At 38.2% G+C, this 14,232-nt stretch overlaps 1 protein-coding gene and 1 pseudogene across 1 annotated transcript in view; both read right to left on the bottom strand.

Annotated features, from left to right (window-relative positions):
• FDX1 (ferredoxin 1) overlaps positions 1-14,018 on the bottom strand; it is a 44,416-nt gene extending 30,398 nt beyond the window's left edge. Inside the window, exons 1-2 of the mRNA XM_074216638.1 lie at positions 13,731-14,018; positions 389-513 (exon numbers count right to left, since the gene is read on the bottom strand). Of these exons, the coding sequence (XP_074072739.1) occupies positions 389-513; positions 13,731-13,894 (289 nt within the window). The 5' untranslated portion in view covers positions 13,895-14,018. The remainder of the gene's footprint in view (positions 1-388; positions 514-13,730) is intronic.
• LOC141508223 (COP9 signalosome complex subunit 1 pseudogene) lies at positions 520-13,592 on the bottom strand (annotated as a pseudogene).
• Positions 14,019-14,232: the final 214 nt, after the last annotated feature.

Genomic DNA, 14,232 nt, shown 5'->3' with positions numbered 1-14,232 from the left:
TTTAGTTCTTACTAGGTGAATGGTGGAGTTGCAGGTAGATGAGTTTAAATGTAAAAAACACAAGAGAAGTTTCTTTTTTGATATAAATCTATGGTTTCAACAACGTGGAGAACTCTAGCACCAATACAGAGAGTCAACTATAGGTAATTTATAGGTACTGAGAGATTATATGACTTATTCTTGAATAGCTATACCAAAGAGCTATTCTTTTAAAGATATTGTAAATAAAGGGACATGATTAATTGATTCAAAGATTATGAATATTGTACTAGGCACATAGTTAATAACTTCACGAGTTTAACAATTCTCTGATCAATTTTGTGGGCTAAAGTTTAATTATAACTTGTGCTTCTATTTATAATTTTTATATTAAATGATTTCTACTTACCAAATCCATCAATGTCTAGATTATTATTAACAACAACATCTAGTAGAGTGTCACCAACTTTTCCTTGGGTTGTTAACTTGTCACCATCACGGTTTATAAAATGAATGGTTACTGTATCTTCTGAGCTAGAAAAAAATATATATATCTTTAGTATTCTTTAACTTGGGTAAGTTTGTTTTTTTCTTTTAGTTTTTTTTTGCAAGGCAAATGGAGTTAAGTGGCTTGCCCAAGACCACACAGCTAGGCAATTATTAAGTGTCTGAGACCGGATTTGAACCCAGGTACTCCTGACTCCAGGGCTGGCACTTTATCCACTGCGCCACCTAGCCGCCCCTATATTGGGTAAGTTTTTAAAATAAAGTCAATAAGGCCAAACAAATAACAATGTAATAAAACATCAACAAATATATCTCTGCACTTTTCCTCTTTCAAAGGATCACCTCTTATGAAGAGACTGGCATAAACCACAAATTCTGGGATTTAACAAACTTCTCATTATTCAACATTATTTCAACATATGTGTCCAACATGATCAGATTAACATAACTGAAACATGGCTACAATGTTAGTAATTAAGTAATACATAGTGATCAGGAACAACAAACTCATTTACCAAAAGTGAGGATGACAACATTCTCTATAATAGTGTTTTAAAGAATCCTGATAGGAAGACCTGAAATTCAATTTCTTTATTAGTTGTTTGGGCAAGTTGTTTATCCTCCAGGTCTCAGATTCCTCATTTGAAATATGAAAGGATTGACTAAATGATATTTGGGTTCCATTCTGCTCTAAATCCACTGCTATGAACTAATTTTGTTTTATAATAACAACATTAATATATAATACGACACATCACTGGATGCTAAGTGGTTTTCTTCCAGTTCACCTATTTCCAATTTGTTCCTATGGAATTTTTTTTCCAGACATTGCTTCACTTTCCATCTTGCTGCCACAAAATTGATGATGTTAGGCAAGGGCACATTTATATAGCACTTATTAATTATAATCTATTCCAACCTCATACGGTACTGAGTTCAGTCAAGGCACATTTCATTTAAAAAAAAAAACCGTGTTTAAAGATTAACGTGGGACATCTAGGCCTAATCCACGGAGAGATCAAAGAAACAGGGGTGGGGGGAACAATCCACAAATACTAAGAATGTTCATATCAATTAGAGAATGGTTGAACAAATTATGGAACATGAATGTAATGGAATAATAGTCTTATGTAAGGAGTGATGAAAGGGATAGTTTTAGAAAATTCTAGAAGCCTTTTATGCAGAATAGAGAGAAAAATCAAAACAATTTATTAATCATGTCATAAATATAATGAAATCATAAAAACAAGTACTTTTGAAACACTATAATCACTCTGCAATCATAATTCCAAAGGAATACTGATAAAGTACCCTATTTACTTCCTGAAAGAGGATGGATACAGGGAATTATGAGACTTTTTTTAAACATGCTCAACGTGGGGAATTTGTTTTGCTTGACTAAACACTTAGCACAGTGTCTGGTATATAGCAGCCATTTAATAAATACTAACTATGTATATTTGTTATAATGATTCTGTTCTTTTTATTGAGAGATAAAAGAAAGAAAAAATAAAAGAAAAATAGATTTTTAATGAAAACATTAAATTAATTTTTTATCCAGAAGATTCACAGTATCATACCACCAATACTATCAGTGAATCAATGAAATATAAATAATATTTGCCCACATAATGTTATCTCTCTCCCCCTCCAGCAAGATGGTTGGATAAATTATCATAATTTCTGACTACCTTGATTTTTATCCTAGATATTCAAAAAGCAGTCTGTAAAATAATATTATTGTAATTTTCACTACTACCAATAGATGGCAACAATTGGCAACAGATGGTTTCGTTATCAAAGACTTCTAAAAAAGTGACACCTAATTATAGAAGGTTGCTAGACCTGAAAGAAAAGGAAGGCTGAGCCTATGGATCATCAATTCAATTCAACACACATTGATTAATCACTCCCATGTGCAGATACATATACAGGTATCACACTGGACATGCTTTCAGGGAACTTAAGAAATCTTCAACAGAAAAAAAGGCAAACATGATAGCAGATTAAATAAGATGCAAGGCAAAGGAGGGAGAAAGTTCTAGATGAAACATGAGGAAGGAGAAATCATTTTCATCTTTGGAATAGGAAAAGGGAGGGACTACATATTAACCTAAGAAGACCAGGGCTCCAGCTCCAATATATAATTCTTTGTTTAGCCTTGGGTAAGGTTATTTTATCTTCAGTACAACATTCTTTTTATCTCTAATTCTTTTTTTGGTCTAACCTATGATTTTATCAGTTTGGGGAATCCATGCAGACAGACAACTGTCTATTAGACAACTAGTCTTAGAGTGGTATCATTTGGATTACTGAGAAGTTAAATGACTGTTCACATCCACCCAAATGTGTCAGAGGCAACACTTGAGCCCAAGTCTTGCTGCTTCCATGGTAATTTACACTGCTTATCCCATCACTCTATCATCATCACTCTACTTCTTTTCCTCCAGGTTCACTCTCTAGCCTCTCCTTCTAGACAAAGACTGCCTTGAGACTATCCTAAGGTTGAATTGATAATTGATTGGCATGTTCTTGTTTGGAATCACAAGATAGTAAGAAATTCAGGTCATGCTGTTTAGTTCCTTTCATTGGCCTGTTTATATACTAGCTACCTGCTCCCTCCCCAACCCTCATCCCCTTTCAGCTTTCTGTTGTGTGCTGTCCTCCCTTATTAACTGTATCCTCCTGAAGGACAGGGAGTATCCCCAGTACCTAGAACCCAGGCACTCAGCATTTCCTGGTTGACCCCTATCATTCCATCTGCCCTTTATATGCTGAGTACCTCCAGTAAATTAGAAGCTTCTTGAATTGGAGTCATCTTGCTTTCTTGTTGTGCCCCCTATGCTTAGGACAATGCCTGACACATAAACAATAAACGTCAAAAATAATACTACCTGGTTCACAATATAAAGGGGAAGACATAAAAATAACTATGTAAACTAAATTTGGAATAATCAATAGAGTGGTGTTAGAATTAAGTGGGGGGGGGAGATTAGGAAAGGTGTCTTCTGGAAGGTGGGATTTTAGTTGGGACTTGGACAAAAGCCAGGGAAGTCAGAAGGCAGATGAGAAGGAAAAACATTTCATGCTAGAGACAGAAGATGGAGTATTGGTTTTTCCAGAAACAACAGTTAAGAGACCAGTGCCATTGGATCATAGATGGAGATAAGTAAAGAGTAAGATTGGAAAGCCCAGAATGAAGGGCCAAACCCCTGATTCTCTTTTCTTACCAAAGAACCCAACCAGGGTATGAGCTGAGGGCCTGGGAGAGACCATTTCTAATCCTCTAGAACATTCTTTTTACAATAAAGAGAACACCAATAAAAACAAACAAACAAAAAAGTTAGGACGGGATTTAAAACACCATATAGATTTTATTTGATCCAGAGGATGAGAGGAACACACTAGAGTTTGTTGAGTAGGGGAGACAGCATGGCCTGAACAGGATGATTACGAGGTTTCAAGTCTAAATAACTGGAAAGATGGTTTTGCTAGCAACAAAAATAAAAGAAATTGGGTGGAGGTGGAATAAATCTGGTTTAAGCAATTCTGAATTTGAAGGACCAATAAGATCCAAGTGAAAATGACCAGCAGGCAGCTAGGAATATCTTATTAGTATTAGGTGAGTTCTAGACAATGGAGAGGGAAGAAATACTGCAGAGACAATTATCTTAATAAATATAATTACTGAAGTCTTAGGAATAGAAAAGGAAGACAAAAGAGGACTTAAGGATAGAACCCTGAGGAATAGCCAAGAGAATAGCAGAAGGGAAAAAAGGAGGAGCCAGTAAAACAGAAGGAAATAGAGATAAGGAGAGAACCATGAGAATTAGGACTCATGGACATAAAAGTATAAAAACAGATGTGGTCAGGGTCAAAAGATGCTTAGAGTTGACGTCAAGGAAGGCAAGGATAGAAAAAAGGACATCAGATTTAGTCTTATAAAAGTCATTAATAACCTTGACTTGAGCTGTTTCACTCGAGTAGTATTGCAGACTTTTCTTTCTAGAAAATGTATCCGTGAAGGGGAAAATGGCAATAAGGTAGCAGGATATGAGAGAAAAATAATTTACATTTTGTTTTTCTGCTAAAATCTGTCAAACACATTTTGTTAATATAAAAGGAGTTTATTTGAAGAGATTCTATTTGTTTCTCCAGTTAATCAGAAAAATCCTCAATATTAAGCAATAGTCAATGCACATTATATGGTAATATTTTTAAAGGCACATTTTATAAGGTAGCAATGAAAAACAAAAGTTTTCAAGTTATGGTTCATGAACTATTAATCAAAGCAAACAATAGTAATGTGAGCATAACCATATGAAAGATATTTTTTCTTGGAAAATTAAGGACACTTTCTCTCTTTAATCTAGATATGGATAAACGAAGGCTTCTCCTATAAATTTGAATTCAAATTCACTAACCTACAGTTTGAAGACTTTTCTTATAAATAGGGATATTTACTGTTTTCCAATCTTACTGCACCTCTCCTGTTTTCCACAATCTTCCAAATATTCACTGACAATGGTTCATTATCAAATCTGCCAGTTTTTGTTTTGTTTTGAGTACATGGACAACAGTATGACATTAGAAAAGCTGCTTAACCTCTTAAGGTCCATTTCCTCAACCATAAAAGGGTGGGGCTCAGAAGTACCTTCACACCATCTCTCATACATCACCTTTCTCTTACTCAAACTCTATCACTAATACTATTTATTATAAGCTGGAATTGATCAAGGGCAGCTAGAGTCTATTTTTCCTTATTTGTCTTTGGAACCAATTAAAAGTAATTTTTTGCCCTGGCATTTTGTAGTTCTGGAACATTCTTCCTTGCCAAGGAGAATAAAAGTAAATTAAGAATTGAACAACTCATCTTCTCTATTTGGTAAATCAATGTCCCATCTACCTCAAGCAAAGATCCTTTCCCTTCTCCATTCATTTCCGCTCCAAATAGAGCAAAAAAGATAAATACTTTTGTCATTCTTAACTTCCTTCCACATTCTCAGTTTATTCAGAGCTTTAGCATTTCTTACATTGTTTTAACAGGCTCAATTCAGAGTTTCATTTATATTCTTCCCCTTGGGTACATTTCTTTCCTTAAATCTAAGTTAGTTGACAAGTTCCCTGTGAATTCACAGCAGTCTCTTCAGACAAATTCTATTTTTTCCTCTTTCACTGTTTCCCTTTGTAACTTCCAGAATATCAATCTTGAGCATCTCCTAGTCTGGCTGGAATGTGTATCCCCATTGTATTTTAGTCATAGAATTCTATTTTTCTTCTTTGAACTCTACTTTCACAAAATAAAACTGATTTGCCCTCCTTTAACACAAATTGCAGGAGGAAACATTTATAGATTGAAAAAAAAAGAAAAAACAAAGGCCAAAAAAGCTGTCCAAACAGGCTATTCTCCCCAACATTTTGTAAAAAAAAAAAATGCTTGACATGTTTTTAAGAAGGTTGGAGTTCCCTCCTCCATCAGTGTCATATTAATCAATTAGAGTTCTTCAATTCTTATTGTATATCATACCTCCCCTTAACTATATAAATTCAATGAATACATTTTCATCATCATTGCCATACACTGAGACCAAGTATCTGTATAAGAAAGGTATATACTTGGGCAAGCCACTTAACCCCATCTGCCTTGCAAAAACCTTAAAAAAAAAAGGTATATACTTAAGAAATTTAGGCATTTCCAAATGTATTTTTACATAAATGTCAAAGGCACTTTGTTTTAGGGTTTCTTTTTGTGTTTCTACCTTTCTTTTTTTCCATTATGCTGCAACAACTAATTTCTAACTCAGGGGAAAAAACTGTAGGAACAAAACATGTTTGGGGATGAGGAATAGTGTAGAAGATACTGCAGGTATTACCATGTGCCATTGTGTTCTTTAGAAACAAATACTAGCATAAACCAGGCTTCTCTCCCTTTTCTTTTCACTGCAGAGTACCAGCTCGATAAATGGCCTGACCTGTCCTATTCTCCTCACTAGGGGGACAGCCAAGATCGAGATCACCAGGAATCTGTGTAGGCAAACAGGTACCTGAAACTGTCAGCCTTGGGAGTAGCCAGGGAAATCAGCAGCCCAGTCCCCTACAGTTGCCTGGCAAGGAGAATCAGTGGCACCAAGTCTTCTACTTCCCAGGTGGGCAGAGACAGTGAAAAGAAAAACATTGTGTGGGGAGGGCAAACTCCAATTGACCCCTCAAAAATCACTGCCCCTACATCTGAGGAATATAACTGTACTAGCAAAGTGAGCAGTGAGGCAGCAGTCTGAGAGTCCCAGGGACCAGTGGGAAAGAGGAAGCAACCCCTGCATTGAAAGATGAAGGCTCCCAGGCTCATGGAAAAGGAAGCAAACTGAGTCATATTGAGGAATATGAGGTTGGGGATGAACACTAAGACCTAGGGTTGAGAGAGAAGAGAAAGAAAGAGGAAGAGGGGGAGGGGAGGGGAGGAGAGAGACAGTGACAGAAAGACACAGAGACAGAATGTGTGAGTGTGTGTGTGTGTGTGTGTGTGTTTGTGTGTGTGTTTGTGTACATGTCTGTGCTCATGAGACTGATTGCTGAATGCAGTTAGTTCACCTTGACTCCCTTCTTGAGGAGGAGGCTTGACCTGGAAATGTTTGTACAGCACAACTATTTGGCAGGCCCAGGAGCAATGTAACATCCCTGGCAAAGAGAATGTTGCCTCAGGAGCCAATTAAAGCATTGAATGAGCCCTCAAGCATCAATTGTAGTAGTTCATTCTGTAGTGCAACCATGATGATATCGAAGGCTTGTCATCTTATGCATGTCAGTGGGGACATAGGGACTAAAATACTTCATTGAGGGCAGTTTGGGTTCTAAGTATAAAGGATCCTGATTATGGAGGGTGGGGGGTACATACATGATCAGAAACAAGTTTTCCTTCATATCATCCAGCATCTTTAGACACAAGCCAAATCTAGATTCATAGAATTTGAAGACAATACCCTGAATCTGTTGTTCCAGCTCCATGGAGAATAGGAAGGAGCTGTGAGAGATGACATTATGCTGTAGCTCTTATTAATCAAAGGTGGCCAGGGCACAGAGACCACCATATACAGCCATATTACTGGGGGTCAGTAGCTCAGGAAAGTCAGAGAGATCAAATGAAACTAACAGAAAGTATTTGGTCGCCTGCTTATACTTTCAAGCTGCCACCTCAGCCAGGCCTGCTGTCCACCTGAGTTTTGTAGGAATGGCCTGGGTTTAGCTATCTCTTCTTCTCACTGCTTAGCAATCTCAACTTTAGTGATATAACATGAGACACAGGACCAATTTTGCAAATAGTTTCTGACCTTAATTATGTTGAGACACATATTAATGACATTTGATGCTGGGGTAATAGTTCCAAGTCTGAGAGTAACATTTGAAAGGATTACTCAGATCACTGCAGTCAAGATAATGGTCACCTAGGTCACTGTGCCCTTGACTGATCCTCTCCTTGATGGAGTTCCCTTTATAGTCCTTCAGAACTGTATCCAGCTTCTCCATATTTGTCCTTCATTTTCAAAGATCATGACATAAGGGAAGTACCATGCCATGACAAGTACATGAATTGGATTTGAGGGAGTGGGATGCTATGCCAAGTCACCAGCCTCATACTTTCTCCTCCAGAATTATCTAGATCCAGTGGCCAGATATGGATGGAGAGAGATGGCCTTGGATACAAGGCAATTAGGATTAAGTGACTTGCCCAAGGTCCCACAGTTATCAAGCATCTGATTCAAACCTCAGTCCTCAGGCCAATATTCTATCCACTATACTACCTAGCCACCCTAGCTTCTCCATATGGAAATGCATGGATAACATGGAAGAGAAACTAGAGATACTAAAATAAGAAGGCAAAAAACTACCCTCAAAGGTATCTTGGAAATTTGGTGAAATGAAGTGCATGTCTGGAAAATAACTCTGGTAGATATAGCAGAGGTAAGAGTCATGGGATCACTCTCTGCTTGGAACTCTCATGCCACTCTCTTTGGATTTGTCCTGTGTACTTAACTGCATTTTAATTTGTATCATATTTATTTATATACCTGTCATATCCCCCCTTACCAGATAATAAGCTTCTTGGCGGCAGAGACTATATATTGTTTCATCTTTGAATGTAGAGTCTAAAACAGTGTATCAGATACTCAATATTAATTTTTGTTAAATTTAAATAAAGGGGTCAAAATTTACTATGTCCCTAAGCCATCATGACAATTGTGTAAACTGCCAAATTTGGGCCTCAGTATCCTACAGCCCCTACAAAAGAGAAATAGTAAAAAGAAAGACAAGAGAACAGACATTTAGTGGAACTGCGTATACTTCTCTCATTGCAACCAAGCAATGGCACTTGGTATTATAATTTTAACACTGGTTTAGCCCATAAGCAAAATAGTCTTTCTGTTGGAAGACTTCAGTTTTAGGAAATGAAAGGATTCTCATCTAAATGATATCAATTTTACCTATGAAAACAAAGCCTTTAAAGTCTCAGAACACTAAAGCTCAATAACCTCAATGCTGACAAACTGGTCTATTCACTTTCCCCTTAACATAGATATTCAAAGGTAATATGAAACATCAGGGTCACTGGTCATATAATTATTCATCTGGTAAGTACAACTAAATCTATTTTACAAATAAATATGTTTATGGAAGCACATAAACTCAAGAATTGGGAATAATCATATTATCCTGCCAATGGCTGAAAGAGAACTGCCATGTCAACAATGTTAGCAAAATGGTCACCTACACTTCACTTGAAGAACTTTTACCTTCTAAGGCAATACATTCCATTTTTCCATGACTCTGATTTTTAGGAAGTTGTTCTTAACTTAGACACCCTCTGGACTAAGAAAAACTTGTAAGCCTTCACTGGTAAAATAATGGTATATAAATTATGGTATTTAAACTATTTCAGAGGGAAAACTATCTTTGATGAGGATACTGAAAACCAGCTTTCACAAACATTATTTTATAATGGATCACACATTCCATTTCACAATGGACTAAAGATATAGAGAATATGAGATCCCACTGAATTTCATTTGATTCAGTGAACTAAAATAATAAGATAAGATCCAAAGAGATTAAGAGTCTGTGGACAGATTTCAAGGGATCCATTAACTTGGATGGGGGGAAAAATTACCTTTATATTAATATAAGTGGCTTCCTTTGTAATCCTATATTTTATTTTATGCATTAAAAAACATTCATCCAACAAGGACTTCATAGGTTTCACCAGATAGAGGGGTATGTAACAAAGAAAAGATTAAGAATCTCTGACTTAAAGACTAGTCCAAAACTCATACAACAGTCATTCAAGGTTTTTTGAAAGATATAACAGAAATAACCACAGTTCAAAAACCCTCTGATTATAGGTAAATGTATATGCTTCCCTCTCTGATGGAAAAGAGACATAGGGCAGATGGTAATATTTTCTTGATACACCTATTGGTAGATACTGTGTTAGCTGATTCAAGCCCTAAAATAGTGCAAAGTCCTCTGAAAGAGAGCCATTAACCACTCACAAGAACATGAACTAAAACAGTCACACAGAATAGATCAAGTAGATGAAAAATATTTATTGATCAAATTATGACTTGCTTTTGAACTGATAACCTACAAAAATTGTGCATCTATTTGTATATTTTGGTAAAAATGAATTGAGCCTTGAATTCAACAGAAGAGAGGCCAGACTATCTTTAAAAAAATCACAAAGCTCTTTTAAAGACCCAATTTACATATGTCCCAATTAATTTATCTTATTAGATTCAGTTCATCATTCTAGCCCTTTAGGACCTGTCATCTAGCTTTATGTCACCAGAAAATTTAATAAGCACATAATGCATGTCTTTATGAATTGAATTTTTAGAAAATTCAAAAGGGTAACATATTTTGCCTGATACCTTTTTTTATATACACTATAACTAGTGTATAAAGTTTTTATACACTATCTCCTAGGGAGTAGAAAAATGATATTAAATTATATATATTTCAATGGTACTACAATATAGTATCAAGGGTCATTAAATAAACAAACACCAATTGATATGGTCCATACCCTGCAGTGCTTTAGTCTAAAAAGACACTCCTATTTAGCAGAGGAAATGTTCTCTGAAATAGACAGTTTGCTTAATACTTGGGGAAAGAACAGGAATTCCAGATATAGAGAATGAAAATGAACAGGCTAAACCTTAAGAAAAGAAAAAATGGACAGACAGCTATAGTTGGATTTCATCGGAGATTAGAAGAGAGATGGCTTAAAGGAAAGATAAGGCAAGAGAAAGAAAGGCAAAAGAATAAAGACTCAAATTTATTTTCCTAATCTTTCTAATATTTTGAGATGCAGAAGGAACAAAAAGGGGGGGGGAAGAGAAAGGAGATCTGCAAACAACAGATTTTTTATCTCACAAATTTAAGCTCTTTCCTTCCTAATTTTCTATACACTGGGGGGAAAAAAAGCCTGATCCTCCAAAATACTCAGTTTTTTACAAACCATTCAATCTATTATTTTAAATTTATTACATGCTATACCTTACTCATTATATCATCTACTCTTTAGATTAAATAATATTCATATTGATAAAGTTGCCAGGAGGTGAGGATGCAATCTATAGTCGTTGTTAATCACTTCCTTAGAAAGTTTCAAATAATTATGGAAATACTAATTACAAATTTTTGTTACACCCTTGGGTCTCAGTTCCACAGAAGCAGTCAATGCATAGAGATTCATCTATGCATTCCAAACAGTCTGTTCATTCCCACAATGTGGGATGAAGATCAGAGAATTCAATTCTCTGACAGTGAAAATATTAATGTCAAATTAATGGAATCAGTCATCTGCAAAAGTAGTTCACACTAAGTGATAGTAAATGTTCTCAAATTCATCCAATTCAATATCTAACTAGGAATAAAAAGAAAAAATAAAGTCTTTGAGACCAAGAAGGTTATGGATTATGTTCTACATTATAACTATGGAGTAGAAAAATGATAGTAGATTATATATTTCAATTGGACTGCAATAAATAAAACTACTTGAGGAGGGACAAAAATCATCAGTAACTTTGGAAACAGCAAGGAAGAGAATTGACACAGAAAGTTTCACAGACAAGGTACCACCTGGACTGTACCTTGAAGAGGCTGACAGCTTATAGTTTTAATTTGATTAATGTAATGTGTGAAAGAAAGCAAGTAAAACAAAGTGGATCCCAAAAACTGGAAGTGTTCAAGTAGATGGCAAATTCAATCTGTTACTGATGCAGAAGAGATCTCTACAGTGGAGAGGAGGTTGAAGTAGATTCCCTTTGATCTTATCAGACTGAAGTTCTTATGTTTTGAAGATTCAGATCCCAAATTTCATCTATTCAATGTAAAATAAATCATGATTTAATTAACTAAATCTCAAGGAATTCTGTTATAACTCTGATGGTCTAAACTCTAAAGGGAATCTACAACAAAGGAGAATAAAGAATAATTCTTCTATGTGTTTCCAAAGACATGAATACCTTCATTAACTGAAGAGTATTTTGGCTGCTTTGCCAGGTGGAGAATCTAAGACTATCCAATTCCTTATGTACTAATACTACAGCTACCAACCAACCTTAGGTTTCATCATCTGTAAAATGAGGGGAGAAAACAACTTACTTGCAAGGTGCTATGAGAAAATTGTGGGGCAGCTAGATGGTTTAGTGGATAGACTTAACTCCCCCCAGAATACACAGAAGAACAAGAATGAAAAAAAATCTCAGTTTGCATCTAGAAGAAAAAAATCTGAGAACTGTTCAGGTAAATCAATAGCAACATATGACAGTTTGAAAAAAAATCCAAAACGTAACTCCCCCCAGAATACACTGAAAAACAAGAATGAAAAAAATTCTTAGTTTACATCTAGAAGAAGGAAAAAAAATCTGGTAACTGCCAGCAGTTCAGGTAAATCAACAGCAAAATGTGACAATTTGAAAAAAATCCAAAACCTAACCCCCCCCAACACACAGAAGAATAAGAATGAAAAAAAAATCTTAGTTTGCATCTAGAAGAAAAAAAAAATCTGAGAACTGCCAGCAGTTCAGGTAAATCAATAGCAAAATGTGCCAGCTTGAAAAACAAATCCAAAACCTAACTCCTCCCAGAATACACAGAAGAACAAGAATGAAAAAAAAAATCTTAGTTTGCATCTAGAAGAAGGAAAAAAAAAAATCTTGGTATGCATCCAGAAGGAAAAAAATTCTTAGTTTGCATCCAGAAGACTATGGCATACAAAGCAATGTTAGTGAAAGTCTGACTATACTCTAACCTAATCAGAGTATAAATTTCAGCATAATGTGCAGTTCTATATACCACACTTTAGTAATATCTAGCATTTATACAATACTTTGAATTTGACTAAACACTTTACATCGGGGCGGCTGGGTGGTGCAGTGGAGTCAGGAGTACCTGAGTTCAAACCCAGCCCCAGACACTTCATAATGACCTGGCCGTGTGGCCTTGGGGCAAGCCACTTAACCCCCATTGCCTTGCAAAAACTAAAAACAAAACAAAACAAACACTTTACCTCTATTTTCATTTGATCCTCACAACCACCCTAGGAAGCATTGTTTATTACCCTTCATTTTGCAAATGAGGGAATGTGGCTGAGAGATTAAAGTTACTCTTCCAGGGTGTCATAGCTAAGAAGTGCCTGAGGATTTTAATTCAGATGGACCTGAGAAACTTAATTACTTAGCTGTGTGATCTTAATCCCATAGCCTTGCAAAAATTTAAAAAAAAAAGACTTTAATTCAGGCTTTCTTATCTATACTGTATCCACTGCACCGAGTAGTTAGTTTTGCTGTGAGGGTCCGCTGCTCACTGCCCTGGGCCCCTGGGGACCACGGCTTACGCGGCTTCAGGACTGAGAAGGTTCCGATCAGTGCCACTTGTGGGCACAAGGTCAGGGGAAGGGGCCGGAAGCTCTTACCCAGACGAAAATCGTCTACATTGGGGGGCAGCGCAGGGGGCGGCCCGCGGGCACCCGAGGGGTGCCCTACGCTAGAGGGTGGCAGGGATTCCGCGCGGGCCCCGAAGCTACAGTGGGGAGAGTAAGGGGGCGCGGCGACTCCTTGCGAGGGTTTAAAGTTTAAAAAGAAAAACCCCGAGGCCCGGCCCGGGGAAGCGCCGGCGCGGGGGGCGGCCCCGGGGCACGGCGGGGGGAGGGGGACACGGCGGCCGGCACCAGCGGGGCCTCCCCTTACCTGCGCCGAGCCGACAAGCTGAGGTGCCGGGCCCCGGGGCAGGCGGCGCTGCCCGGCCTCCCGGCTGCCGCCCGGGATCCGGCCAGGAGGAGGCAGCGCCGGGACGCGGCCCCGAGGGCCGCCGAGGCGGCCAGCAGGAGCCGGACGGAGCCCAGAGTCGCCATGCCGCCGCCGGAGGAACGGACGCGGCCCGGCGAGCGCCGCCTCTGACCCCGCCTCCCGCCTCCTTCCGGGGTCTCGGCCGAGCCGGCGCCGCTAGGACCCGGCGCAGCCAAGCTGGCGCCGCCGGCGGGAGGCGCGTCGGTTTCTAGAGGCCGCGGCCCGCAGCGCCCGCCCCCTGCCCTTGGCGATTGGGCAACGGTGACGTCAAGGGCCCCGCGCCAGGTCCTCCACGTGGGGCGCTGTGTCCCTGAGCTCGCGGGTCAAGGTCCCCCGCTCCGGGCCCGAGGCCTTTCTGGCGAGTCCCATTGCCATTTCCTGAGAAGCCTGTGACGGTTATCTT

This window comes from Macrotis lagotis, chromosome 1 (assembly GCF_037893015.1).
Source record: "Macrotis lagotis isolate mMagLag1 chromosome 1, bilby.v1.9.chrom.fasta, whole genome shotgun sequence".
Classification (NCBI taxonomy): domain Eukaryota; kingdom Metazoa; phylum Chordata; class Mammalia; order Peramelemorphia; family Peramelidae; genus Macrotis; species Macrotis lagotis.
The sequence above is the reverse complement of the archived record's forward strand: the minus strand, read 5'-3'. Positions and strand labels throughout refer to the sequence as shown.